At 53.0% G+C, this 27316-nt stretch overlaps 12 protein-coding genes across 12 annotated transcripts; 7 read left to right on the top strand and 5 right to left on the bottom strand.

Annotated features, from left to right (window-relative positions):
• Positions 1-106: 106 nt before the first annotated feature.
• Positions 107-5138, top strand: COCVIDRAFT_24648 (hypothetical protein; the record flags this gene model as incomplete). Its single annotated transcript, XM_014703418.1, has 5 exons — positions 107-136; positions 201-390; positions 572-1306; positions 1357-1626; positions 3334-5138. The coding sequence occupies 5 exons, from the start codon at positions 107-109 to the stop codon at positions 5136-5138; spliced, it is 3030 nt and encodes a 1009-aa protein (XP_014558904.1).
• A 258-nt stretch (positions 5139-5396) lies between these two features.
• COCVIDRAFT_93106 (hypothetical protein) lies at positions 5397-5555 on the top strand (the record flags this gene model as incomplete). The annotated part of the gene is made up of 1 exon (XM_014703463.1): positions 5397-5555. The coding sequence occupies one exon, from the start codon at positions 5397-5399 to the stop codon at positions 5553-5555; it is 159 nt and encodes a 52-aa protein (XP_014558949.1).
• Positions 5556-5763: 208 nt separating this feature from the next.
• COCVIDRAFT_93088 (hypothetical protein) lies at positions 5764-6573 on the bottom strand (the record flags this gene model as incomplete). The annotated part of the gene is made up of 1 exon (XM_014703462.1): positions 5764-6573. A coding segment is annotated over one exon (810 nt), but the record flags the coding sequence as incomplete, so codon positions are not given.
• A 1777-nt stretch (positions 6574-8350) lies between these two features.
• Positions 8351-8758, top strand: COCVIDRAFT_93156 (hypothetical protein; the record flags this gene model as incomplete). Its single annotated transcript, XM_014703461.1, has 1 exon — positions 8351-8758. The coding sequence occupies one exon, from the start codon at positions 8351-8353 to the stop codon at positions 8756-8758; it is 408 nt and encodes a 135-aa protein (XP_014558947.1).
• Positions 8759-8881: 123 nt separating this feature from the next.
• COCVIDRAFT_93173 (hypothetical protein) lies at positions 8882-9325 on the bottom strand (the record flags this gene model as incomplete). Its single annotated transcript, XM_014703460.1, has 1 exon — positions 8882-9325. A coding segment is annotated over one exon (444 nt), but the record flags the coding sequence as incomplete, so codon positions are not given.
• A 1457-nt stretch (positions 9326-10782) lies between these two features.
• On the bottom strand, positions 10783-12012 carry COCVIDRAFT_93213 (hypothetical protein; the record flags this gene model as incomplete). Its single annotated transcript, XM_014703459.1, has 1 exon — positions 10783-12012. The coding sequence occupies one exon, from the start codon at positions 12010-12012 to the stop codon at positions 10783-10785; it is 1230 nt and encodes a 409-aa protein (XP_014558945.1).
• Positions 12013-13521: 1509 nt separating this feature from the next.
• On the top strand, positions 13522-15117 carry COCVIDRAFT_24644 (hypothetical protein; the record flags this gene model as incomplete). The annotated part of the gene is made up of 4 exons (XM_014703417.1): positions 13522-13573; positions 13619-13689; positions 13742-13774; positions 13834-15117. The coding sequence occupies 4 exons, from the start codon at positions 13522-13524 to the stop codon at positions 15115-15117; spliced, it is 1440 nt and encodes a 479-aa protein (XP_014558903.1).
• A 751-nt stretch (positions 15118-15868) lies between these two features.
• On the top strand, positions 15869-17578 carry COCVIDRAFT_14029 (hypothetical protein; the record flags this gene model as incomplete). Its single annotated transcript, XM_014703400.1, has 1 exon — positions 15869-17578. One exon carries the CDS (start codon positions 15869-15871, stop codon positions 17576-17578), a length of 1710 nt encoding a protein of 569 aa, XP_014558886.1.
• A 557-nt stretch (positions 17579-18135) lies between these two features.
• On the bottom strand, positions 18136-20166 carry COCVIDRAFT_35744 (hypothetical protein; the record flags this gene model as incomplete). The annotated part of the gene is made up of 1 exon (XM_014703458.1): positions 18136-20166. The coding sequence occupies one exon, from the start codon at positions 20164-20166 to the stop codon at positions 18136-18138; it is 2031 nt and encodes a 676-aa protein (XP_014558944.1).
• Positions 20167-21055: 889 nt separating this feature from the next.
• COCVIDRAFT_35743 (hypothetical protein) lies at positions 21056-24314 on the bottom strand (the record flags this gene model as incomplete). The annotated part of the gene is made up of 6 exons (XM_014703457.1): positions 21056-21287; positions 21346-23147; positions 23209-23561; positions 23628-24115; positions 24167-24238; positions 24292-24314. 6 exons carry the CDS (start codon positions 24312-24314, stop codon positions 21056-21058), a joined length of 2970 nt encoding a protein of 989 aa, XP_014558943.1.
• On the top strand, positions 24313-24486 carry COCVIDRAFT_46446 (hypothetical protein; the record flags this gene model as incomplete). Its single annotated transcript, XM_014703456.1, has 1 exon — positions 24313-24486. A coding segment is annotated over one exon (174 nt), but the record flags the coding sequence as incomplete, so codon positions are not given.
• Positions 24487-26085: 1599 nt separating this feature from the next.
• Positions 26086-27194, top strand: COCVIDRAFT_24640 (hypothetical protein; the record flags this gene model as incomplete). The annotated part of the gene is made up of 2 exons (XM_014703416.1): positions 26086-26515; positions 26566-27194. 2 exons carry the CDS (start codon positions 26086-26088, stop codon positions 27192-27194), a joined length of 1059 nt encoding a protein of 352 aa, XP_014558902.1.
• Positions 27195-27316: the final 122 nt, after the last annotated feature.

Below are 27316 nucleotides of genomic sequence, written 5' to 3'. Positions count from 1 at the left end.
TCTGCGAGGGCCATAGCCCCGCGCTCATTTCAACCAGCCTTTTTTTTCTTCCACATCCGCTTCTTCACACTGATTGTTTTGCTCAACTACGGTCAAGTCTGCAATCATGTCTTTCGGAAAGCTCTACAGCTACTCGGTACGTGTTTTATCAGCTGCGAGACCAGAATGCGTCGCAACGAGTGCTAACACGACTTCGACAGGGCAACCCACGCACGACCTCTCTCCTGGCCGTCGCGAAGGAGAATGGCCTCGACATTGAGTTTGTCGACACCGAGCCTGCAAAGGGTGTCTCTACCGACTACCTGAAGATCAACAAGCTCGGCAAGGTCCCTACCTTCGAGGGCGCTGACGGCTTCGTCCTCACTGAGTGCATGGCCATCGCTGTCTACCGTAAGTGCTACCCCGCTTGTTTGCCCCCTATCTGCACAAAATGATGTGGAATGTTTATCATTCAGTTATCCCTGTCTGAAAACTATTGTTGAGAACTTTACTATTCTGATTTACGCTTGCAACTCTGTTTCTGTTTAACTGCTTCTTGTCTTGGTGGTGACTCAGAGCTGACGTCCTGCAGTTGCTTCGCAAAACGAGAAGACCAGCCTTCTTGGTAAGACCAAGCAGGACTACGCCACCATCCTGCGATGGATGTCCTTTGCCAACACTGAGGTCCTCCCTCCTCTCGGCGGCTGGTTCCGCCCTATCCTCGGTCGCGACCCTTACAACAAGAAGAACGTCGAGGACTCCCAGAAGGCCGCCCTCAGGGCCATCCACGTCATCGAGGAGCACCTTCTCACACACACCTACCTTGTCGGTGAGCGTCTGACTCTTGCCGATATCTTTGCCACCAGCATCATTGCCCGTGGCTTCCAGTACTTCTTCGACAAGCAGTGGCGTGACTCCAACCCCAACGTTACCCGTTGGTACGAGACCGTCTACAACCAGGCCAGCTACTCAGCTGTTGCCCCCAAGCTCGAGTTCATTACCGAGGCCTTGAAGAACGTCGCACCCAAGAAGGAGGGTGGCGAGAAGAAGAAGGAGCAGCCCAAGGCCGCCCCCAAGCCCAAGGCTGAGGAGCCTGAGGAGGAGGAGGAGGCCCCTAAGCCCAAGGCTAAGCACCCTCTCGAGGCTCTGCCAAGGGCCACCTTCGTTCTTGACGACTGGAAGCGCAAGTACTCCAACGAGGAGACCCGCGAGGTTGCCCTCCCCTGGTTCTGGGAGAACGCCAACTTCGAGGAGTACTCCCTATACAAGGTCGACTACAAGTACAACGATGAGCTGACCCTCACCTTCATGACCTCCAACTTGATTGGTAAGTGTATCCGTGCATTTCATCTTTGCACCAATGCTAACGCTGCATAGGTGGTTTCTTCGCTCGCCTTGAGGCCAGCCGCAAGTACCTCTTCGGAGCTTGCTCTGTATACGGCCAGTCCAACGACTCCGTTGTCACCGGAGCCTTCCTTGTCCGCGGTCAGGAGGCTCTCCCTGCTTTCGATGTCGCTCCCGACTTCGAGAGCTACGAGTTCACCAAGCTCGACCCCACCAAGGAGGAAGACCGTGAGTTCGTCAACGACCAGTGGGCATGGGACAAGCCCATCACCGTCAACGGCAAGACCATGGAGTGGGCCGACGGTAAGGTCTTCAAGTAAATGCTTCGCTATGTTTGTGAGGTTTTGCTTTGATTTATGATGCGGATGATTTACGAACCTGGCATGGGTATAGATGGGATGACGGATGAGGATTCATGAGATCACGCTGGGCAGCCCTTGGTAGATCAGCACTACTGCCACGGCCCGGAAGAGGCTGAAGAAAAAATGCTGCATAAAGAAAGTTCATGATACCCAACACAAACATTGACCCTTCATCACGTGATGTGCATTGTGAAAGTGGTTCCCTAGTCACTGCTGCTGTCGACATCCTGGCTGGACCTGGGGAATTCCCCACTTAAATTCCTTGACATGTCTCACTTTGCATCGAGACGGCAATCGCTAAACATGATGTGTATCTTACATTCCGTCACCACGCCTAGATCTTTCAGGCGTTCACATCCCCAGATCTGGGCTCGACAAGGGCGGGGCCAGCTTCTGTGGCTTGGCTTGGGACCGCGAGCGATTGGTTGAGGGCGAACAAGGAGCGAATAACCCGGGCCAACCGCCAAAGGAAGGCTGGAAAGAACGGCGCAGGCGCATAGACACATGCATGTCTTTGTGCCTTCGAGTCCGCTCTCAAGTCCGAGGACCATGACACCTGCTTTGTACTGCCGATAATCGCTGCGTACACATCTCGCGCTATCGACATTCTTACACGACGGCTAATCTTGAGGGCGACGCGTTGTCGTTACCCCAGTCCTCTATAGCTACCCTGCGGTCCTTTTCGCGGCGATAAACACGGCTTGGTCGGTGATCACCAAACCACATCGCAGGGCATCCCAAGACTGTCGTGGTTTTTGTCCTTCCCACTCCCTGTTGCGCTTGAGCTGGCAATCTTCACCCGGCCAGTCGTTCTTCGACTTGTTCATTTTTACTCGCAGGACCCCCCTTGAGAAAAGAGCTGGGCGTGTTTGACAGTAGCTACTAAAACTACAGGGACAAGGGTTAAAGGTACCATCCGGCTGTTGAGAAGATAGGCTGTGTAAGAGCTGTTGTCAGACTTCCCCTCCCGGCACCAGTTACTAGCGACTTGTGCGGCCGGTCATCACGCAGTGCAACAATTGTCACACAATTGCGCGATAAAGCGCCGCGATCAGGACCCAGACTCCGGCCTTCAAGGATTGCTGCTGCGCCTCAATAAGTCACCCACAATCGCAACGAGAAGAAAGGAAAAAACGAAATTATTTGCATCCGCATGCTCCAACAGAACCACCAGAAACTCATCGATAACACGTCACGGGAATCTGAAGCAACTCCAACAAAATCTTCGGTTGGCATCTTGTTTCTTGGTTGAAACGCTACCGTTCACCTATCGGAGCTAGAGCATTAAGAGGAAGTTCGACCGTGTGGGCATCTTGAAGCCGAGGTTTGGGATTAATAGCCGTGTAAGAGCTACGAAATCCAGACGGCACAATCTTTTTTACTGAAAAGGGGAGCGGAAGAAGGTTGCGAGAGACGCGTCATCACTGTGGGTATGAGAGAAGATGATGGAAGGGTGGTTCGGAGGTCTTCCGGGCACTCTAATGAACCTGCGATTCAGGTAATCTGTTTGGTGAGTCAGTTCAGGAAACATCCGTGGTTCCTCGTGTATCGGCACCGTGCTTCTGGTTCGGGATTTGGGTTCACGAAAAGACGGCACTCACGATAGAAGCGTTTCGTCCAGATCAAGACTGACATCAACAGGGCTCAGGCGGTGGACCAAGCGAAGACAATGTCACTGGTTTTCTTGTACGTTCAACAGCCACAAATTGGGCGAAAAACTCGGTCATTGCTGTAGACGCAGGATCTCATCTTGCATCCATCACCAACATTCTGGCGAAAGACTTTCCGCTCGTCTCTGACCCAGACCCGCCTCTACAAAATCCTCGAAACAGTAATGGTGCCGCTACTGCTGACCAGACCGATTCCCCATCCCCGGGCACGACGCATGTTACCCCTTCGGATGATGAATCCGACGTCCATACACCCATGTCGGAGAGTGAGATGTCGGTTACCATAACGACACTAGAGAAGGGTTCTTTTGCTGGACTACCGTTTCCTTGCCAGAGTGCTAGGGCGAATGCGCTGCACATTATGAGAGAGCATGTGTCGACGTACCTCATCACGCATCCACATTTAGACCATCTCTCGGGCTTTGTGATAAACACAGCAGCTTTCCACAATACGTCGCGACCAAAGCGTTTAGCTGCATTGCCCTTTACAGTCAACGCTATCAAAACCCATATCTTCAACAACATCATTTGGCCCAATCTCACAGATGAAGATGGCGGGGTTGGCCTTGTGACTTTCCAGAGGCTTGCAGAGGGTGGGAATATTGCACTAGGCGAAGGAAGCTCAAGAGGTTATATCGAAGTTTGCGATGGTCTTGGTGTCAAAGGGTTTAAAGTAAGCCATGGACACTGCATGCAAGGAGCGGGCCACGTGCATCGCGGTTCAACTATTAACCTCCTGGAGACACCAGGTGCTCAACAAGTAGATGGGCATGACGGCCGTTCTATGAGCATACCTGGTGGAATGCACAGTACTCCAGGCACACCAAGTCTTAACGGAGGTACCGAACTAAGCCGACGAGCCAGTGGCATGACGGTCGCGCAACCACAACAGTCAATCAGAGACGAGTGTGTCATTGATTCAACAGCCTACTTCATCCGTGCAGAATCTACACTTACAACGCCCAAACGTGAGATTCTCATCTTTGGCGACGTAGAGCCAGACTCTTTATCTCTCACCCCACGTAATGCTCAGATATGGAGCGAAGCCGCTCCTAAAATAGCCGCAGGCATCCTGAGGGGAATATTCATCGAAGTGTCATATACCAACGCACGAGGCGACGCAGTCCTCTTCGGGCATTTGGCGCCTCGCCACTTGCTAGAAGAGCTCATTGTCCTCGCCGAGATGGTACGAGAGAAGAAAAGAGCACACGAACGAGGCAAAGAAGAGCTACGCATGAAAAAGAAGCGAAAACGAGCAAGCGGTCCGTTGCAACTCGACAGCCTCGCATCTCCAGACGCACGCAAACCCAGAATCAACTACATGGGCGTCGGCAAAGGTATCGATTCCCCCATCTCAGCAGTCAATCCCCAGACGGACGACGAAGCGCTATCAGACTTCCCCGCCTCAAGAGGCGACACGGGAACGCACACTCCGAACCCCGCAGCATTCGCACCAGACCCCAACGGCAATAGTAGTAACGAACCCAACGCTGCTGCCACTGGCCCTCACGCCTCCTCCCACCCTTCCGCCCCCGCAGCCATGAACCTCACAAGCGTCTCAGCAGAACACAGCCGCGCCATGCTCTCCGCGGCCTTTGACTCACCGCTCAAGGGCCTCAAAGTCGTCATTATACACGTCAAAGATACGTTTGCAGATGGGCCGCTCGTCGGCGACACGATTCTGAGTGAGTTGCGCCAAGGCGAGGTGGCGTTGCAGGAACAGGGCAAGGGCTTGGGGTGTTTGTTTGAAGTTAGTCGGTCCGGGGAGAGTTATTGGTTTTGAGGGGATTGAGGCGGATTGGTTTAGGTAGGTGGGTAGGTAAAGGGTGGGGGAGGTTAAAATGGGGTTTAGATGGGGTTTAGCATGGTTGGAATGGGCGTTGTATAGATGGTATGGGTTGGTGGGAGGGGGTTTTTTGACAATTTTTTTTGCATTCGAGACTGATGGCTTTTCCTTTTTTTTGTTGTCCTTGAACTTGGGGTTTCGCATTGGTTTTGGCACGTGGGTTGTTGTACTGTAGATACGTTTGTGTCATGAGGGATGGGGGGAAAGGTTTTCCAGTCTGAGGAATTTGGCTGTCATGGTTGGTTTACGAATGGCCATGTTGTTGATGTCATTTTTTTTCTATTACTTTTGTCAATGCTATTGCACTTCAGAGGTCACAATTGCATGTTTTTTTTGAGAGAGAGAGAGAGATGAAAGAGACAAAGAAAATGCATCGTGTTTAGCAACGTATGTTGAAGATTTTCATAGGAAATCAACCAAAGAAATCGTTATTTGCGTGCAAAGCTACAAGGCAGTTATACGTAAGGTGTCGTAATCATAAAAAAATCCAGGTATCATCGTGATATCTTTTACCGTCTTTAGTAAGAGAAAAGACAGTAGGACTGAGTATAGTTCAGTCAACTCAGGCATAAGCTCCCTTGTGAGGAACATATCTAGGCTGCTCTCCAATCCCCACTTGTTTATTCAGCGCCGCCTTTCTGGACAATGCACTCCTTCTCTCCCCATAGATGGCCGAGACAACCCACAGCACCCACATAATGCCCGCAGCAACGCCATACGCAATCATCTGGCCACGGCTAGCAGGTATACCCGTGAAGGCAGGTGCACCCGATGCAAGCAAGAGGCCAAGACCACCATTGATCATGCCGAGGGTGATGAGTATGCGTCCTAGCCAAAGATGGCAATGCGACCATACTGTGCGTCGAGTATACTTTTTGTACTGGAGGTGGTGGATGAAGCCGAGGATGGGCTGGAAGAAGAGCATGACGAAGACAATGATGCCGATGATGGGGTGGTAATTGTCCAATAGGCTCACGGGCATGTCGTTGATCATCCACACGCCGATGCCAAAGGCGGCGAGGTAGACGGTGTAGGCGAAGAGCTGGAACAGGCCGTGTACGATCCAGAGGCCACGGAAAGTGCCTAGGCGGATAACGATCGAGCCTAGGGGGAAGAAGAGGACAAAGGCCAGGGCGGCGAGGACACCGTGTGCTGCGATGATTTTGCGACGCGATTCTGAATCTGCGTCTGCGAAACCGCCATTTGCACCATCACTGCCATATTGTGTAGTAGCGTAGTCGCTGTTGGCGTCATCACCCCCGCTTCCATATGACCCAGAGCTCCATTCATTATTCGATCCAGGGCTCCATCTATCGCCAGGGCCAGGTCCGAATTGGGCAGACACGATGGTGGTGGCTATTGCTAGTATCAAAATCAGCCCAGGGATTGAAGATCGATCTACCTATTGCACACACACACACACACCTAAGCTGAGCAGAACGGTTCTTGTTGAGGAAGTCATGATGGGAGGCGCCACGTTGAATTGAGTAGCATGAATATGACCAAATAGTCTTACGCGGCTGATAGAAGGAAACATGGGCTACTTAATATTCACCCACCCCAACGCTTACAGCTGAGCTGATGGTGCAGCAACTATCGGCGATGCAGGCCAAGTCCGCCCAAACCGTCGCAGCAGACCCGAAACAAGACAAAAGTGACATAAGTGGAAGCGAATCAAGACTAAGATTACGCGTTTCTGGAACCTTTGATTGTTTCGAGTGGTGGACATTTGTCTAGCTAGTGCTGTGTTGGGATCGGGGTGTCCATGGAGAGCCGTAGGTCAGACGGCATGTCGGCAAAAAGAGATGCAGAGAACTCCGACATGAACTTACATGAACAGGGCGACTACTTAGACTAGGAATATGCCTGACGTTGACTATTGCTGATTTCATCTTTACAAAAAATCCAAGTCCTAGTGGGTATACTTGCAACGAGCACGTGACTGTGAGCGCATCTGAATCTACAATTGCCTTGGGCGGGCCGACGCGCCCTCGACTGGACCAAAAGGGCTAGCATGATCTGCCTTTTGCATGATACTGCTGGCAGCGACAGGGCAGCGACTAGGCAGCGTAGCTTCAACCTGATACCTACTAACTTTTTTTCTTTCTGGCGCATGAGGTGCACTCTGTCAGGAGCCCAAGGCTGGCTGACTTGGAAAATGGATCCATGACGTAGTGATGGCTCAGGACAAAAGTGAGCACCCCGGACGTTTGTGTTGAAGACTGGGTGTCAAGATCCTTGGAACGGTTCCTGTGTTCTAGCATGGGCGGCAGCGTGACATGGCGGTCGACATCGTGATGTGGCAGCCCACGCAGGCCGCCTACCCGTCGGGGGTCGACCCCATGGCGGCCAGAGCGCGGATGTTGAGATTTTCTACCGCCTTCTATCCGGGGGTGGTCATGGCCAGGGCTGGCCAGGCACATGGCGGTGTTGAAGAGATGCTATTCCTGTCATGTGGTGCTTTGTTGCAGTCATGAGTTCGCCGTTGGATTATGTGACTGCGCAGCCGCAAGCGAAACCGGTTTTTTTTGGGGAGGGGGGGCAGTGTCTCGGAGGCGCAAGGCAGGCAGACAGAGAGTATTGCCCTACTGCCACGGCGGCCTGAGGCGAAGAAGCAAAAACGGAGACCAAATTGGGAAGATTGGTGATGAGTTGTTTGGGCAAGAAGGAGGTGAAGAGCCTTACAGCGCTGAGTTGTGCAGGCCCAGGACCAGGCATGACTCCTGCAACGCCCGATCTTCGGCTGCGGCAGCTGACCAATGACGCGATGGCCCGTCAGTGACAGCGGCCCGCCATTCGCTGGCTGGTAACCATCTTCCTGATCCCCGTCACACCACTGCGCGGCTCTGAGTCACCCTGCAGCCTACTACTCCCGGCCATGGCTGACTGGGTAGGGTACCTGCATGAATGAGGTGATCATGGCCGGTGTATATAAGTCTTGCACACCATCCTGCTTCTATGCCGGTCTCTACTGAGATTATTAGCCGCCTTTGCGGCTTTTCGCCCCGCCTCTCTCTCCCCTTACTGCTACTACAACTACTACAACAACAACAACTACTCTACTCTACACAATCTCAGCATCATCTACTACACCTACCATATTCTACTACTACCACCGCCAACAAAAGACTCGAAAAAAAGGAGAAGAAATGGGCAAACGTCACAACAGAAAGCGAACCAGAAGCCGTCCCAGGAACCGCAATAACAACAACAATAATCCTAATGCCAACAACAACCTGAACATTAATACGACACCAATCCACATCCGGAGCGAGTCTGTCAGCACCGCCTCTTCAACTCTCTCGCCAACAAGCTCTTGCTTCCAGCCCTCTGGCTGCCCGCTTGCCAACGTGCCAGCAAACCACTGGCAGCAAACCTACACAGCATGGCAGATGCGTCTGCGAATCCAGCGGGAGCAGGAGCAAGAGTTGGAGCTAGAGACGCAGCGACTCCGCATCTTTGGTGGCTTACCGGAGGATGAGCGGTGTCTAATGGAACCCATGCTCAAGGTCGTCACGGATCTCTTCGACGGCTTCTACGACTACGAGGACCCTTGAACAAAAACAGCAAGACAAGGACCATAGAAGCCCCCGGGGAGGTATGAACCTGCATTCCACGACCTATTTTGCTCCACTCTCGTGCATCGCATGGCCATGGCCACTTCCCCGACCCCACTTTTTTTATGGGCTGGTCGCAGGGGGTGGGGGTGGTAGAGGCGGTGAGAGCACCACCTCGTTGTTACCACGCCTGTACACATACATACACGTCGTCCCTTTTGTGTATGTGTCTAGACCCTCGTGGCACGACCCGCATATCCCCCTTAATGCGTGGTCCCAATAATCCACTCCCCCTCGTCGACAACAACGACTCCACTGCTTTTTTACTATCCGCTTTAGGGATCTAAGCGCTAAGGAATTCTTTGTCCCCTGAGTCGACCGGCTCTTATTTTTTTTCTTCCTCTCTGATTCGCTTCGCTGTTTGGCACAAAGCACTACACAACATATACTTTGAACGACATCCCAAGTTTTCAACAACTCAGAAACTTTAATTTCTTTTTCTGCCCAATCAGAAATTACAACACCCATGATTCGGGAACTTTTTTTTTTTAGCCAGGGCGGAGGCGTGGGATACCATCTGGGTACGGACTCGTAGCAGATCCTAAGACAAGAGTACTAATGGGATTCGAAACTCTTTTCATCAAGAGTGCGATTTCTCGGGTGCCAAGGAAAGTCGGGATTGGTTCAACTATTGCTCAGCCCTAGGACTCCGTCTATTTGCGCATGCGCGGTGGACATGAAGGAAGGATTGAATGGAAGGAAGGGAAGGAAGGAAAGGAAGAAAAGCAGCTCGATGCACGCTCTGGTGTCTGGACATCCTGCTCGAGTCTACCAGCTCGCGGGTTGTACATGCATAGAGCTTGAGCGTCGCTGCTTCGAAGGGGGGAAGGAGGAGGAGGAAAACATGAGAAGGAAAAAGGGGGGAAAGAAGCCATGCGTTTATTTCTGGTCAACGAATCATGAGGGGAATTTGGATAATGGGGGGGGGGTTTGTCGTTTTGTGTGCTCTTCTCTTTTTTTTTGCTCAATCTATATCTCTCCTAGTAATCACCTAAGCATTTATTTTCTCACATCGTAATGACTAGGAAGGGGGGGGGGGGGTTTCAACGGTAATGATTAAAGGTAAGCATGTGGTAGATTGATGAATTGTAACGGCCGCTCTTTTCATATATATATATAGCATCTAGCTTTAAAATAAATCTTTAACCCTCATTTCTACTTCTTACTGCTTGTGCTGTGTATTGTGTGATGATGGGTAGAGCACTGGTTGCTTCTTCTTCCTTACTCGCACCAAAAGCGTCACTACCGACCCATCCGTGTACTACCCCTTTGCTGATTAAAACACTCCCTCAACACGTCCTCGGCGTAGGTCCGAGACTCCCCCTGTAAACCCACAAGCGGACTGTGACTGTGCCCAGGAAGAAACAATATCCGCATATCCCCATGCTGAGCAATAGTAGTGTGTACATGGCTAGTAAATCGGGGCCGTGGTCGTAGTGGTGGTTGTAGTCATGGTTGTTTGTCATAGTTTACGCGTAGTAGTATCTAGACAATGCCAAAGTGTGGAAAAGATGAAGGTTCACATCGTGTGGGTATGAGATAAAGAAAGGAAGAAGAAAGTGGTAGTAGTGCTGATGGATGCGACACAGATGTATGTTGATTCAATGCACTACACACGTTACATAGCTAGATATATAATATTGAAGAGACGTAGAAGCCAAACGTGTGAAGAAAAAAAAACCTTTTCAGATGTGCGTGTGTGAATGATGTGAATGTTGAAAGAATACATGCGAAGTGAAGTATTGTAGTAGCCAGCTGTATTATCACAGAAGGAAATAAAAAGAGAAGAAGCATTTAATACCGCAACGCCATCCTTTACCCCCAAAGCAACACATTAAACCTCCCAATTCCAAAAGTGGTATCATATGAAATGAAGACTGGAACGAACATGACTTCCTCCTCCATCCTCGTCTTTCTTGAATTGTAAAAGACTCGAGACAATGCAATTCAGATCCACACACCGCCTACTTAATAGCAGGCAGGGCATCAATCTTGGCATACAACTCCTGCGGATTCTCAAAAACATACCAAAGATCCTTGGGCACTCCCTTGAACGCCTTCTCGAACCGCTCGGGGCTATTCTTAGAGCCCTCATCCATCTCCGCAACACCAGTCACCTTGCGAATGTAGATAGCGCCAATCCACTTGCTGCCAAACTTGCGGTAGGCCTCGCCGTACGACTCCGGGTCAGTTTGTGTCGAATCGCCAATGAGGATGAATCTGCGCTTAGGGAACCATCCGTAGACTTTCTCGATGCGATCGACTTTGTAGGCTTCGGTACCTTGGGTCAGGTTTGCGAGGAAGCCCGCGAGGTTCATCCAGCTGGCGTCGCGCAGGATCATGGTGCCGTTGGGGTAGTACTGGTCGCGGAATTTGCGGAGGAAGGGGTAGAGGTTGTAGGGTGAGGCGGAGAGATACCAGAAGGGCGGGTTGTCGAGCTTTTGTACAATGTGCTTGTATAGCTCGGGCATTCCCTTGATGGGCTCTGGTTCCTCTGCGAAGGTGGTAGTCAGGATACCAGTGGGCGAGGGTGTGAGCGTCTTCTTGATGGTGTCGTCGATGTCAGAGAGGACTGCCCAGCCCTTGGACTTGGCAAAGGTAATGTTGAATGGAGTTGCAGTTGCGTCGACGGCCTTGAAGCTGGTGACTTGGCCGTCTTTGTAGTCATTACCGGGGATGGCCAGCTCGTCGACACTGATGCCATCACGACCACTAGGACCCAGCCTGGCGTTCAAACCCAAGAGATCAATCTCGACCGAGTGGGCGGGAAGGATCTGGTCGGCAAAGGGCTGGAGCCTGGTGGCGACAGTCCGTCTGGCTTGCTCATCGTCTGCAAGGCCAATCTTCTCGCTGACCCAAGCGACTATCTGGGAGAGGTCCTTGCCGCTGTCCTTGACGAAGTAGCAGGCGACAAACTCGGCCTTCCACCTTCCGAGGCGATTCTGGTAGGCGGTGTTGTCGAGGATCCAGACATAGTCGGTTTTTGAATTGACTGGGGAGTAGAAGGGGTTCTTACGGCCAAGGTAGGAGGAGAGGTTGTCCTTGAGGGAGAAGCTGAAACGGTTGGCGAGCTTAGGCATGTCTGCTTCAAAGGCGGCGAAGTTTGATTTTTCTCTGGTGATTCGCTCTTGTTCGGTTTCTTCAGCGCGCATGCGGGCACGGCCGGCCACTGCAGCAGCGGATTCAGGCGCCATTTTGTAGGGTGGTGGGGTTGTACGAGGGGCGGCGGATCGCTATGGTGGTTCAAAGGTCAGGAGGAGAGGGTGTTGCACGGGACAAAGGGGTGCAATGGCCATGGTAGCGGTCATATACTTTGGGCTAGCACTTGACCAGAGGGTTGTGAGTGGCTGTCAACAGGTGTCTCGCAGCTGGAGCGAATGCGCATGAGGAATGACGTCTAGCCAAGCCATGGCCGCCGCATAGGCTGGGGCATGATCGCCTGCCGAGGAAGCGGGTCTCAGATGCCTGTGCCTGCTTTGTGCGGCGATGCCCTCTGTAGAGTAGTACTGCATATATAGAGAGTAGCGTGCACCTTTGTACTGTATCCAGGCACCAGAGTCTTCCAAGATAAATTTGCAGAATACGGGGAGTCGAGGGAGCTGCAAACGTGGATGAGGCAATGGTTGTCTATCGATAGTGGGTACCTTTGGCAGGGTTGGGTGCCTGGCTGTGTGTCATGGAGCAGAGAGTGACGCAGGTGCAGTCATAGTTAGGCTACAGATGGTGGAGGGGTCGATCGGCAGGCAGGCAGCATACTACATACTTGGTACTCAGCCGTGTGCCTCATGGTGTGTGTAAGTAGGTGTAGTACAAACATCATACAAGACTATGTAGACACACGGGACTGCATCTTGGCTGACTCATGCGTGGCCAAAGTGGTGGCTACAGCAGACTCCGGCTGCCACTCCAAATGCTGGGCAGAAGAGAGGACTCGGTCAAGTTGGCAGTACACGTGTACACGTCCGTCTAGCGCTGCTTGTCAGTATGCCCGCCATGATGTCGTCTCGAGTAGTGCCCGAGGGTCCACTCTTCTTGCAGCCATCGTTGCCGCTGTTTGTGTGGTTTGTGTGTGGGAGAGGGAGCATGCGCGCACCCGTGTAAAGGAACAAAGCTGGGCAGAGTATGGAATATGTATCGTGACCCACGTCAAGGGTGTCGAGTCGAAGCGCTTACTGTACTGCTCTACACTAACTACCAGCTACTCTACTCGCAGGGTCCAATGAAGCCGACAATCGGACCGTGGGCGTGCATGTCCACGAAGAGCGGTATTGCTTGGCAACACCCTCCGCCTTCTGGGACGCGTACTACCACCGTGTAAGGCGGTGATGGTGGCTGTCAGACGTGGATAAGGACGCTGCACAGCCATCAACGGCTCATTGCCACACGTTATACGCGGCCGTTTACGTCGCCCACCCTCACCCGTCTGCGCCGCTGCCATGGCTCGGGGCCAAGTCATATCTTACCTAGGGACATGCGCCCGCGCGGAGCAAAGCGCGCGTGTCCTGGAGGCCTCATCATCTCTTTCTTACTGCCCACAGAACCACCATAGATCCTGTATTCCTTGCATCCATACATATTGCCTAGGCCCTCAGCCCTCCAGCTTCTCAGCCACTCTGCGCTGCTAGTTTGCGCCTTGCCTTGACATCATTTCACCTATCGCCTTTACCCCCCCCCCACATCGACCCTTGCTGGAGACCGCCGCCATGGAGCTCAAGAAGCGCCTCAACTTGGGCAGCTTGATGCGCAAACGCCCATGTTAGTCGCGCGACGACACTCTGAGTACTGCGTTAACACAGACAGCGGCGCCCCAGGACACCGTCCCTATAGACCCTAACGCCGATACGCCAGAAGCAAATGCTGCCAGGGGCGTGGTAAGCCACCTCGACTCGCCAACGCTTGTCCGCCCAAGCTAACAGCAACCAGAGACTTTTCTGCGAGTCTGGCGCTGCTAACTCGGTATGTCTTGTCTGCAAATGGCTGTCTCCTTCCTCCACTGACCATGCCGCGACGAATAGGGCGAAGAAGTGCTCCACCTGCCGACCATTGTCGAGTCCGCCGTCGCAAGCCCAGCTGCTGCGTCCGCCGCCGCCAGACAAATCCGCACCTTCCTCTCCAAAGAAAACTTCACCCGCCCTCATGTCCAGTACAATGCTATTATGCTCATCCGCATCCTGTCCGACAACCCGGGCCCCTCCTTTACCAAGAACCTCGACAAGCCATTTGCCGACACGGTGAAGCACCTCTTGCGCCATGGACAGGACCCTAGCGTTGCGCAAATCACAAAAGAGACGCTGGATGCCATGGAGCGGGAGAAGTCCTACGACAGCAATCTAAGCACGCTCTTCGCCATGTATAAAAAAGAAAAGGGGCTCATGGCCAATGCCGCAAAGCAATTCAGTCCTCGAACGCTCAATGCGCCAGGATGGACCGGGTCGCAGAACATACAGGGCGGCTTCAGTTCGGGAAGCAGCAGATCCAATCCCAAGACTTTGCCCCCGCCCACAGAGCTGGCAGGCCGCATCGAAGAAGCGCGCACATCAGCGAAGCTTCTCCTGCAATTCGTGCAATCGACCCCCGCCAACGAGCTGCTAAGCAATGAACTGGTCAAGGAGTTTGCCGAACGCTGCACCACCGCTCAACGGAGCATACACGGCTACATTGCCTGCGACAATCCGCCGCCTGACGATGACACCATGCTCACACTCATTGAAACAAACGAACAACTCTCTCTCGCTGCCTCCAAGCACCAGCGCGCAGTGCTCCAGGCGCGCCGCTTCATGGGCGCCTCGCCCTCACCCCCAGCTCCAAACGGCAATGCCCCAGCTGGTGTACCTCCTCCTCCTCAGTCATACACGCCGCCACAGACCAGCGCGCCCACATTACCTCCTGTAAACGTGACAAACACCCAGCCGCTCACCTCTCCCTCTGGTAGTTACAGAAACGAAGAGACTTCGCAACCAAGGCCGAGCGCGCCAGAGGAGAATCCGTTTGCCGATCACTACACATCTCCATACACATCTCCACCGGCACCCCCAAACCCACGAGGAACAAGTGATTACGGTGGTTCGCCCGACTCGTATCATCCTGGCTACCACTCGACTCCATCTTACCTGGGCCGACAAGAGAGTTCTGCGAACAACCTAACCATGCATGGTGCTCAGCCACCGATCGCTGAAGAGGATGAGCATACGCGATTACGGACCGACCGCCCACGAACCCCCGAGGGCAACGTGCCGCAGCAGCGAGCCCATGACGTGTCGCCGATTGCAGAGCGTAACACAATAACGTACAGATACTAGGAGTGCCGTGAGGGATGTGATCATGGATTGGTTAGCGGCCAAAGTCCGGACGTGCTCATGTGGGGTACTAGCGTACCGCCCGAGTACCCACACATCTGACCGGAGACGTCCGTCGCTTTGAAATCACAGCGCGTACATTTTTTTCTTACCCATTTGGAGCACGTTTTGATAACTTCATTTAACCGCATAGTCGGCCTCGTAGTTGTTTGGAAAGATACCATAGTTTGTTTTTGATCTAGTTCCGGTACATATCCATATATCCTAGGTGTGCACTTGGTTTGCCCTGTCCTGCCCCGCATGCTGCATGCTGCAAGCCCATAGGGCGCGCAGGCCGGTGACCTAATGCCAGACGCCATGGTAGCTAGATTCCTAAGCATCTCGTGCACCTCACGCGTTCCTGTGCTGCGTCAATCACGCAATGCGCACCGCGCCGCTCTCAGTTCGCCTAACCAGCTCAGATGCGATACTTGCCTCAATCCTGCCTGCGCAGGGCGACGAGCCGGGGGAGCCTCGCAAACAACCCCTCCAATCTGGAAGGCAAGACCCGACACACCCCCCACTGCGGCGGAACAAGGACCGCGCCTAGCGCAAAAAGATTTAGAGCAGCCGTCATGTTGAAGAGATAATAATACACTACCGAACTGCCTTGCCGTCCCCTTCACTCGAATCTCACCCAGTCCGTCTCTCCTCCTTCTCTCTCTCTTCCTCATGGCATACTGCTACAACAGTCCATGGCTCGTTCGTTCCCAAAATGCGTCGACACGGTGATCATCGGTATGCGCCCGAGTCGACTACATTTGCGGACCAGACACTGATTACAAATACAGGCAATGGCCCATCTGCCCTCATCCTCTCCTACATCCTGCATGGCCACATTCCCTACTACGTCGGCGGCCATCATGACGCCATACTCGACGCAAAACTCCAGAACGCGCCTAATCTTCTCCACCTAACCCCAGATCTCTACGCGCATTTCCTCTCCTCACTTCGCTACTCGACCCAGGCGCTACCCGTCAATACGCTTCTCGATACCCTCATTCGCCCAAATGCCGACACTGAGTTGAATCCCAAATCATGCATCGAATGGCGGTACGAGCCTGACAAGGCCATCTCACATCTTGCCATTGGAGAGACTGTACATGCAGGGGGACAATGGGCCGAAGATTTGCCCTCTGCGAGCGCCGACATAGGCACGCTAAGTTATGCCGAACAGCTTAGCCTACCAGGTTATTCATATACAGACCATCTGGCTAGAACCGGCAAGACAGATGAAGCGGAATTTATACGTCCGTCAAGGACTGAAGTCGCTGACTACCTCAAGGTCTATCCAGATGCAGTAGGTATATCCGACTGCGTGCTTACGGGGCTCAAGGTCGACAATGTTTACCGCACCGTCAAGGGCTTCTCAATCGGCAGTCTCGGAATCCGATGCAGGCACCTTGTATTAGCATCTGGCATCTTTACGGTCAACATTCCACCTCCTCCACTGCTCGCACCCATCTCACAACTAAATTTGCCCGAAGCGCCATTACTCGTTATTGGATCAGGATTTTCCGCTGCAGACGTCATCATTTCGGCGCCGCCAAGACGTAGGATCATACACGTCTACCAGTGGAATCCTGAAAAGCGCCCGTCTCCACTCCGAGGGTGTCATCATACTGCTTATCCCGAGTATGCCACTGTGTATCGCCAGATGAAGCTTTCGGCAATCGCATCTTCGAAAAAGACCAAATCTGGACGACCCGCCTATGCAAGGAGAAGATCGAGCGCCTTCCAGCAGCGAGACTGGACGCTTTACGAAGGCTTACCTGGCGCAGAAGTTGTTGGTGCATACAGGTCTGGGGATGTGGCCAAAGTAGAACTACGGTTATCTTCGGGTGACATTGTTACACGTGAAGTAGGTGGCTTGGCTTATGTCGTGGGAAGGCGCGGCACACTCGACTTTCTGTCTCCAGAGTTACAATCTGAGGTGCTGAGTGCACCTGACAATGTACCGGTCGAATCATTGTCAGACAACCTAATCTCGGGGCGCACACTTCGCGCAAAAGCTGAAGCAACCTCGCTCGAAGTCGCTAGGGACGTTTTTATCACCGGAAGCCTCACAGGCGACTCTCTGATTAGACACGCAGTCGGTGGTTGTGTTTTCGCAGCTGGCCGCATCCTTGGGGCTATACCAAGCATGTACCCATCTGACAATACCCTCTCACCAGCTTTATCAACACCCCGGTCTGCATCACCAGTCTCCAACTCTGACGCCGAAGCTGCCGCGTCGGAAATTAGTCCTAGTCCACCAAGACCACGGACTGGGCAACGAACACCTTCTGAGCTGACAAATGGCCATGAAGACTTGCATCTTGACCGACGGAAACTTTTCCGTGCTGTAGAGACGGCGCATGCGGAGAATAGGTCTTGGGTTGATTCTGGATGGTGGGCTGGTGGGCTAGGGCCTGGACGGCATTGAGTTTTAGACGTTTGGTTTTGAAACTGCTGCTTGCATTACATACCCAATATAGTTGAATATATACGTTTACAACCGTAAGCTTGAATTGATACTCGAATAACAGGGAATTGTAAATATGTGACAAGAGTATTTGCATTTAAAAATCAGTCTCTTATAAACGTAGTAGCCCAGTTTTTTAGTTTAGTAAAATCTACATCCGCCCTTATATAAAGATACAACACATGCTGCCCAAAGTACTCAATATTCTAGGCGACATGGGCATGTATAATCTGCTCGTATTCGTTAACCAGTATTAGCACCTGCAACTATTCATCGTGAGTTTTGCATTCAACAACTCACTGAATTAAATCACAAAAATAATGGCTGTGGCAAATCAAAACGAACAAAAAACTTGAAAAGTTAGGATGATAACCCTCCTCAATAAATCTTTATATACACAATTTTTTCAGACATATATATATCTAGAAACAAGCGAATTACTCAAGAATAGTAAAAACCCATCCCTCAACCTCCCCTTCAACGCAACCCTCCCCCCTTCATACACAAGAAAAACCTCACTAGAAGACCTTGAACTCAACCAACCTAACCCTCTCCCCAACCGTAGGCGTAAAAACCAGCCTAACCTTCTGACTCTGCACAGCCGTCCATGCAACCTGCGTAACCCCATTCGCCACCACACCTCCATACGTCGCCCCCTGCACATCCCCCCAACTACCTCCTTGTCCTTGGACCTGAACCTTATATTTACTCGGTGCCGCAAAGCCCTGATTTTTACTTGCGAAAAACGCGATTTCAGCACTACTCGTAGTAACCTGTTTACCGAAGTCGATTTCGAACCACATGTCACCACCAGTGGAGGAGGTAGTAGCGACAGGAGACTCCCATCCATTCGCCGCATCCTCTGTATCAAAGAACCACACACGTCCATCAATCGCAGCGTAGGTATTTGAATTCGCCACGGACGCGGTGCCGCGGGGATAAGGAGTCGACGCATTAAGCTGGATAGATTTCGCAATGCGACTTGTAAACGGTGTGGGCGCGGGTGCGGGCTGCAGCGGAATACTAATTTTGGAGACGTCAAGTTGCTGCGCTGCGACTTTGCCGTCGATTTCAATCACAAGCCCGCGAGTGCCGTAGCGCGAACCGTCGCTGTCCCATTGCACGGCGATGTCGTGGCCGTGGTACGTGATGCGTTCTGCACGGAAGTAGGCAATGGATGAAGAATCGAAGAGCGGGTTTACGACGAGGACGTCTGAAGCAGAAGGACGGAGACCGACTAGACCGCTTAGCACGAGATCGTTGAAGCCCGAGTGGAAGTAGTGGTGGGAGCGCTTGAGGCCGACAATGGGGAGACCGGTGTCCGGGTGGTAATCTTCTTCCAAATCCAAGATTCCCGTTGAAGGGTTTCGATGGAGTTTTGCGTATTTGCGGAGCATGGCCGTGTAGTCTTTTGGTGTGATGACGCCGGTTTGAGCACCCGTGGGGTAGTGGTCGAGGAAGTTTGCGAGGCCGGAGAGCACTTGGGTGTATTGGAAGGGCCAGACGGGGCCGTTCCATTGGCACTCTGGGTTTTTGCCTTCGTACCGGTATTGTCGCATGTAGTATTGGTAGCTGGGCTCTCCTGTACGGAGCCCGGCGGGGCCGGACAGCTGACTGCTGTTGAGCACGTGGCTCCAGGCTTGGGCGTACTCGACTTTGTCGTCGGGGAGGTCGTGCGTCCAGGGGACCATGCCGGCGAGTTCGCGTCCGCGGATGAAGTTCCAGTAGGTAACGTGCTGGTTGTTGACTTTGAAGCGGTCGATGAAGTGCTCGAATGTAGAGTTCCAGAGTGCGTCTTGTACGCGCTGCTTGAGCGCGTCCGCTCGTCCGTTGTACGTCGAAACTGTACTGGCCAAACCGCCTTTGAGCGCTGCAATGTTGGCGATTGCCCGGGCGTTGGCGTATTGGTAGCTGTTGATTGTTGGTCGGAATGATTCTCCTCCAGTGAAACCATCGAGGCCACCAGATGCGTCAATACTAGAGATGGTATACTCTGTAGCATCACGAAGTGGCTCAACCCAGTACAGACCCTTTGAAGTGTCGTACGAGTCCTTCCACGCCTCATAGACGACTTGCATAGCATCCAGTCGTTTGATGACATCAGGCACCGACCCGTCGACCAGATATCCATCCCAAACAGCTGACGCCATACTCTCCGAGAATTGGCGCCTGCTGCTGTCTTTGCTGTACATGAAGGTTGCGTAATCCTCCTTGAATCTTCGGTCACGGCACCATCTAGCCTCTAGGAGATGGAAGCCTGTTGCATCGTTCAGCGAAGCCCATGGCTTGGTTTGCCAGGAGACATCGTTGAGAAACTCGGTTGAGATGAATCCATAGGCGCCTAGATCACGTTGGTGGGCGCGGAAGATGGACCAGCGGTAGTAGTATGTATCGGTGAGGTCGGCGTCGCTGGATTCAAAGAGAGGAATGCGGTCCTGATACCACGGTGCATCATTGCCGAAATATTTGGACAGTATCGCCTTTGAATCAAGAGCCGCAAGCCCTTGATGGACAAATGAGCTTAGCACCAAAGAGGTAGCAAGCTTCATGATGGACAGTGAAGATGGAATTGCGGCAGGAAGATGTCGACATTGTCCAGCAGCATGACTATATCTTTTTACACTGCCCGGGTGGTACTTTACCCGAAGCTAATCTTGTTTGCATCGATATCGCTGCAAGTAATTCACCGTCAGTGTATATTGTTTCTCGAAAAGTAGACTTGCATCGTATTCGCTTTCGTAGATGCAGTTGGTGCGCAACCATCACGAGTCGCCCCACTTCTTCTCCGCAGATTGGATGATCTGCATGGGAGCAATTCCTCCGTGAAATCATCAATAGGTCCATAAACGTCACGATCGGGGTTCAGACGTCTGCCGCGGCATTTATCAGGGTGCAATCTGAGCGTGTCTGCTGGGAAGATCGTGGCTGCAAATGACTGCATCTCAACATTTTGAGTACCTTCGTTGCCAAAAGGTCATTTATTCCATAGTACTTACTCTTCATGTTCCTCTCAACGATATGCACGCATTTGCGCAATTCGTACTAAGAAGCTTAACCACTCGCGAAGCACTTCCAAGCGTTGATCCGCAGGTTTAAGCCTTTTCATAGATTAGCCTCGGGTGAAACTAACCCGGTCAGCTTCTATAGCACGGTTCTGCAATCGAGCTCATTTCAGCGACTCATATTCATCCACAATAAACTCTGGTAAATGTAAAATCCAATATAGGTGAAATGCTGCACCTCAGCTGTTATCTAGCTAATGAGACACGGGAGGTTGCTGAAGCATGATTGCTGGAAATTTGAATGTGTGAGATTAAAAATATTTGCTAGTCGTAATAATCGTCTCAAGTAACTACATGACTCTCCAATCCCGTGCTGCCTCAAATACACATTATCTCTCTCATGCACTGCATGGTCGCATTCTCGTCTTACTCATACCTAATAAGGCGTATTGGCCTTTCGGACAGCCTCCCAGTTGGTGACACTCTGGCCTGGCATAGCGCCCGAATGTTCATGCTGACCATGAATGGTACGATTACCGTCAGTGCCTCCAGCTCCAGTGCCATACTGTTGAGTGTTCATGGGTAAGCCGGTGTGCGGTTCAGGTACAGTAGAGTTGTGAGTAAAATCACTGGTGGGGTGGGCGCCATATACACCGTGACGCGTTTCACTGTGGCTGTAGTTAGGTTTGACTCGGAAACACGCCTTGGGATGAAACATCAACTTACCGGTCGCCGCTTATCGAGTAGGGATCACCAATCGGTCCGTCAGTACCTACGTGCTGTCTCTTTCCTACAGCATATGGGTCGTTATGATGGGATTGTTCAAGAACCTCACGTGCAGGATGACCTTTTGGTGGGTCCTTGTGCAGAAGGTGTTTGCCTTTCCAGCGGGGTGAGTCTGGGTCCTCGCTCTCCTCCTTGGAATGTCTCGGACTGTAGTCCTTTGATTGGCGAGGCGAAGACTCCGGGCTTGCCGACGATTTCTCCTTCCTGGACTTATCACGGTGCAAGAAGCCCAACAGTCTGTGCTTTTTCTTTTCTTCCGTCTCGTTTTCCTTATCAAAGTCCCTTTCACGATGGTGTTGTCCCTTCTCGTGGTCAAGAGATGTCTTCTTGAGATAATCATTGGATTCGCGACGGTCTTGATCTTGATGACGATCATTGGCGTACGCTGCACTGCCAAGTCCTGCTGCACCCACAGCACCACCCAGAAGGGCGGCATTGCGAGTGTTGTGTCCTTCTTGTGCCGGGTCTTGAACAGCACCATATGATTGAACATTAGGATCTTGAACGTGTGTGTTATGCGGCGCAATGGTGCCTTGAGTGGGATCCGATACATGAGTAGGGCTGTCGTCACGTAGCGGCCAGGAAGTCTGTAAAGTATCTTGGGTGGGATAATTAGGCTGCGAAACTGGTCCGCCCTGTGTGTGTGAAACATAATCTTCCTTTTGGTGGAGTGGCAAGTCTTGAGTGTCATGAGCATGCGGCTCACGAGTGTAAGCTCCAGCACCCAAGGCGACACCAGCCAAGCCAGCACCAGTGAAGGCGGCATTCCTGTTGACATGGTCATTTGGATCTGTTCGGTTGACGTTGCCCAGGACAGTAGGGCTGTTGTAGTCATATTGACTCCGAGACGCAATAGGGTTGGAGGCCCGAGCACTGGAAGCAGTAGGGTCGTAACGCTGCTCAGGCATGGACGCACCAAGCTGCGTCATCTTATGGCTACTATAGGCATCCACAGCATCCTGAGCCCCATAACGAGTAGCACCAACAGCAGCTGGAGCAGAGTCGTGAGAAAGGTCATGTGATACTGGAGGGCCAGATATGGTTGGATCACTGCCATGGTGGGCCTTGGCTTGGGGGTTGAAACGTTGCTCCTCCATCTTGAGTTTGTCTCCCAAAACACGTGGGTCGAGTCCCTTGCCACTGTACGGTTGAGAGTCTTCATATAGTAGTGAGCTGCTTTCGGTGCCCCGAGCTTCGTGATCTTTAGATGCTGCATGAGCTCCCAAGCCTGCGGTTCCACCAAGAAGAGTACCGGCGATTGCAGCATCACGGGCGTGGTGATTGTCACCAGCGGACTTTGGTCTTGGCTCTTCAAGTGTTCCGGTGTGCCTCAGCTCGTGGGTTCCAGTGGTAGAAACAGGATCCACAGGGGGCTCGTGCGAATTTGAGACTGCAGCCACAGAGGGAGCTTGAACGGGTTCATTCACATCCGCGTGGTTGGGTGTTGATTCGATTACAGGATCATAGTTCAGAAACAGGTTAGACTCATCACTTGGCGTAGCAATGTATTCGCCAGGAATATGCCTGTGTCGCGACTCAAGCCGTGGGATGATTGGACGTTCACAGTTGCCAATTGGTTCAGTCGTAGGAAGAATAGTTCCATTGTTGTCAGTCTCAAGTCTCTTCTCTTGAGTGGATGATGGAAGCATGGAAGAACCAGAGGCGACCGCAGTAGCCGTGGAAATTCCTGTAGGATGATGGCTAGATTCTGGCTGGCTCGACACATCCGAGGCCGTGTGAGTCTACTTGATTGTTAGATTTTTGCCTAGCCAGATTGAACGAATACATTGGTAGTGTACGTACAGTGGTTGGCGGGACAGTTGTAGACGGGACAGTAGTCGACGGGGCGTCTCCGTATGTAGCTTGACGAGTTTCAGCGCCTTGATTTTTGACATCTTCTTCTTCGGACTTGGAGATGGCGTGGGAGGCTCCGAGAACAGTTGCGGCAGNCGCCGCTCCAGTAAGTCCCTCGCGTCCATGGCTTCCATGGCTTGGGCTTTCCTGTGGGTTAGATGTCACACCGCCAGCAAGCGGAAATGATCGATCAGTATCAGTAATGTAGCTCTCCTGACGCAGAGTCTTCTCGAAGGGTTGCTGTTCGCTCGTATAGCTGGAAACAGCAGTACCAGTTGGCGGATTATTAACTACACTCGTCTCTAAAACCTTTTGTCAGAACTCGTGGTTGGAATTGGTATATTGAAGTCAAAGAAGCATCTACGTACGAGGATGTGTTTCAGCACCTGCACTTGGCTGTACACTTTTGCCTTGAGTCATTCCGGCAGTGCCAGGACTTCCGCCTCCGACTACTTGGTCCTCGGCCATGTTACTTTTAGTGGGATTGTGCATTGACATGGCGGCATGTCCCTGGGATTCTGTCGGACCAAAACCAATGACTCCGCTCTTGATGCTGGCGATACTAGCCTCTTGAGTGTGGCCATGTGGGTGAGGATCGGGACGAAGAGCTCCCGCAGGAGATGCGCCATTGTTGGCTGGAGATTGTGTCTTATCAGCGTTGAGTGGTTCATCTGTGTCGATTTGCTCTGGTTTCCCATGAGGTTTGTGAGCTTGAAGCCGTTCCAAAGTACCTGGCTTGGCTAACTCGGTATAGGGAGCACCAGAGGTAGTTTTGATATCGTAGAGCGGCTGACCAGGAGGAGCATGTTTGCCTTGACGGCTGCTGGAGGTTTCATTGTGGGTGTGGTATTGCTGACTGTGTTGTGTATTAGCGACAGTGTGTCGGTGGAGTGATGGGAATACAGACGCCTCGTTGGTGGATGCAGGCTGATGAGGGTCATGAGTGACGTCCTGACCCTGGTCCTTTTTGTGTCCGTGACTGACGACGGGTTAGCTATAGGAGATGATGGCTGCTTTGTCTATGATACGCACAGGACGCTCTTGATCTTGTCCATATCGACAGCTGTGGGCCGTGTGTTGGGCCAGGGTCTGAAGGATGGTGGGCTTGAATGCTCGGAGGGATTCAAGGGTCAGCACAAGCGAGGAAAGCAAATTACCGGAATAGTGGTATTAATTGTTATGAGTAGAAGTTGGGAGAAACAGGGCACAGCTGGTGAGGTCAAGTCATGACGATGTTTGGTGTTTGGTGTCGAGCAAGCCGACGCCTATGAGGTCATTGTTGGGGTAGGTGGGTAGGTGCAGCGGCTAGAGGCGCGCCTGCCAATCACGACGGCCGCTCCGACGGCTGTGGTGATGCAGCGATGGGAAGGCCGGGGCGCCTACTGTACTGACTTGGCATTTGCAGCGATTGTTGCGCCGGTTGGGCGATGCTGCGCCCAAAGGGTGACTACTGACTGTCCAGCGCTGGGCCGCACCCTATTACTGGGTATGGGCGTGCGTGTGTTACCACACATGGGGTAAAGAAAAGGAGACCATGGGATTTGAGGGATGCGGGGCGGCGTCATGTTAGTGAGCCATCCGTCCGGTGCAGTTCGAGGACGGTCCAGCTCAGTCGAGTGCCCATCCCAGCACGGGCTTGTCCGGCGCGACGTGGACGAGCAACCGTGGGAACATATGGCGTAGGCGTGTCAGGGTGGCACTGATGTCTCGTAGAGGTTACATTTGGCTGTTACTGCCACCACAAAGGGGCGTAGGTGTACATGCACTCTCAGCCGTACTATGTTATATCTGTAGATAGAGTAGGTACTCTGGATATTTATGGCCATACCGTACCGTACCGTATATCCAGCAGGCCCATCCATGATCTTCAGGCAACGTGCGCGCGCAAAGTCGATCTTGACAGCGGCTGCAGGTGGAGTCGAGGACAGCAGCAGCAGAAGCAGACACAGACAGGACGGAGCATCGACTCGACACGAGGCGCGGCTCGGAGGGTGGTAGGTTTGGAGAGGACGAAAGCAAAAGCAATGCGCGAATTACGGGCAACAGTGGCAAAGCATGGCTGCATTTGCAACGGCAGTTCACCCCCCAGCGGCCTAGCGCTCACGCTTCAGCCAGTCTGGCCCACAGTCGAACGATGGGAACAGTGGAATTGCTGTCGGCCGACGGCTTCCGACAGCCTGCGCTTTTCGCGCCTGCCTGCCTTTCTAGAAAACTTCTACCGCCAGCCCCTCGCTTGCACCATCACCCTGGACCGCCCTCCCACGCAAACCCCCCCTTCCCCTTCGCTTCTCCCTGGCTGGCCCAGAGGTGCTGTCGGCCCTGGTCACTAACCCTCCCCCCCCTAGCACTGTCGCGTCAGTAACCCATCCATACACCACCTACTCTGCATCCATCCATACGTTAGAGTGCAGCCGGCCAAGCGCGGCGCCCCTCCGCGTTTTCTTCTAGCTTCGCCCTGCCGCCCACCCGCTGCCCGTCATACACGGGCTTGGGTGCCATCTGCTCTGCTATAACCCCCTCCGCTTCCCCAGTCTGCACACTGCAACCGCCTGACGAGGCACTCGTCCCAGTCCCAGTCTCAGCCCAGTTTCCCTCTCTCCATCTGTGCTCCGCCCTCCAATCAGGCTTAGGGCTCCCTCAGCGTCTGTGTCACGCCCCCACACCGAATCAGCCTCACTGCGCTCGACATCATATCGCTTCGCCCTTCCGACTGCCTTCTTCTTCTGCGCACATCCCCTCCCTCCACACCCTCCCACACACCACAGACACCACCACCACTACCACCACTACTACCACACACTAATCTAATCACTCCACCCACCCACAATGCCCGGCCACCTACGCACAAGATTAAAGCGTGTCCTCACGGCTGGCTCCCACAGGAGCGCAAAGCCAGAAGAGCCAGAGTCCGACTTTTACAAGCCTGGAGAGAAGATGCCTCCGCTCAAGTACCGCCGTGCCGTCGACCCAGAGCACAAGAAGAAACTCGAGGCCTTTAACTTTTCCACTGCATGGCGCCGACACAGCAACGCCTCGCTGTACTCACCTATGGGAAGCAGGCTTCCTAGCCGTCGGAGCAGCTTTAGGCGACGCAGCCGCAGCCGCAGCATGCACCGCAGCAGAAGGGGCAGCTGTGCCTCAGACTACGACCCTGAGTCTGAGTGGGTAGACAGCGGCATTGGTGCCAGCATTGCTGGCGACGACAGGCCCGCCAATATTAAGGAGGCATCCGACGACGAAGGTGACGTTCTGAATGGTATGTGCAACGCCTCGTGGCCATGGTAGATGGCATACTAACCTGCCCAGTCGGCCTCTCTCGCAATCCCACCGAGGATCCTCGCGATGCCCATCGCAAGCAGTCACAAGGCGCTATTCGAACTAGCGACGGCCGCCAATCATCGAGGCCTGCTACTGGATCAGATCGCACCCGTCAAGCTTCACAGCCATTTTCGGCCGAAGAGCTCGAAATGGCGCTACAGAGATCGCACCTCGAGGCCACCAAGGAAGAATCAGACAAGAGTGCAGGAGAGAGTCCATTCGAAGACTTTGACGACCCGAGCCCATTCCTGAGACCGCGTGGTGGATCCATCTACGTGCCATACAACGGCCAAGGAACTCCGCCAAAGCTGCCTTTTTGGGGCACCGCGTACCCTTCGTGCGACGACGAGCTATCGAGCGGCCACTTTTCGAGACGTGCCTCAGTATTCCTCTCCAACGAAGGATCGAGTACGCCACAATACGAACGTAGCGGGTCCTACTTTGTGCCAAAAGACGCCTCGGGCCTCTCCCAAGCCCGCCGGGCCTCAGCCTCCAGCTCCGACGAGGACGAGTGCGTATGCCCGCCTCCTGCTCCTGCTCCTGAGGAGCCGAAACGCAAAATCCAGCCCTGCGCCCCTTGTGACGCTGTGGCTGCCATTCTCGCCAGGCCCGATTAATACCCGCATCCGCATCCGCATCCACCTTTTACCTCTTCTTCACTGTCAATATTTGATGCGTCTGAACTATTCTTGTCATTGCATTTCCCTGGCGTTATTTCCATGTAAGAACCCCCGGATTG

The sequence above is a fragment of the Bipolaris victoriae genome, assembly GCF_000527765.1.
Source record: "Bipolaris victoriae FI3 unplaced genomic scaffold scaffold_22, whole genome shotgun sequence".
In the NCBI taxonomy this organism is placed as follows: Eukaryota; Fungi; Ascomycota; class Dothideomycetes; order Pleosporales; family Pleosporaceae; genus Bipolaris; species Bipolaris victoriae.
Note: the sequence above shows the minus strand (reverse complement) of the source record. Positions and strands in the feature narration are given on the sequence as shown.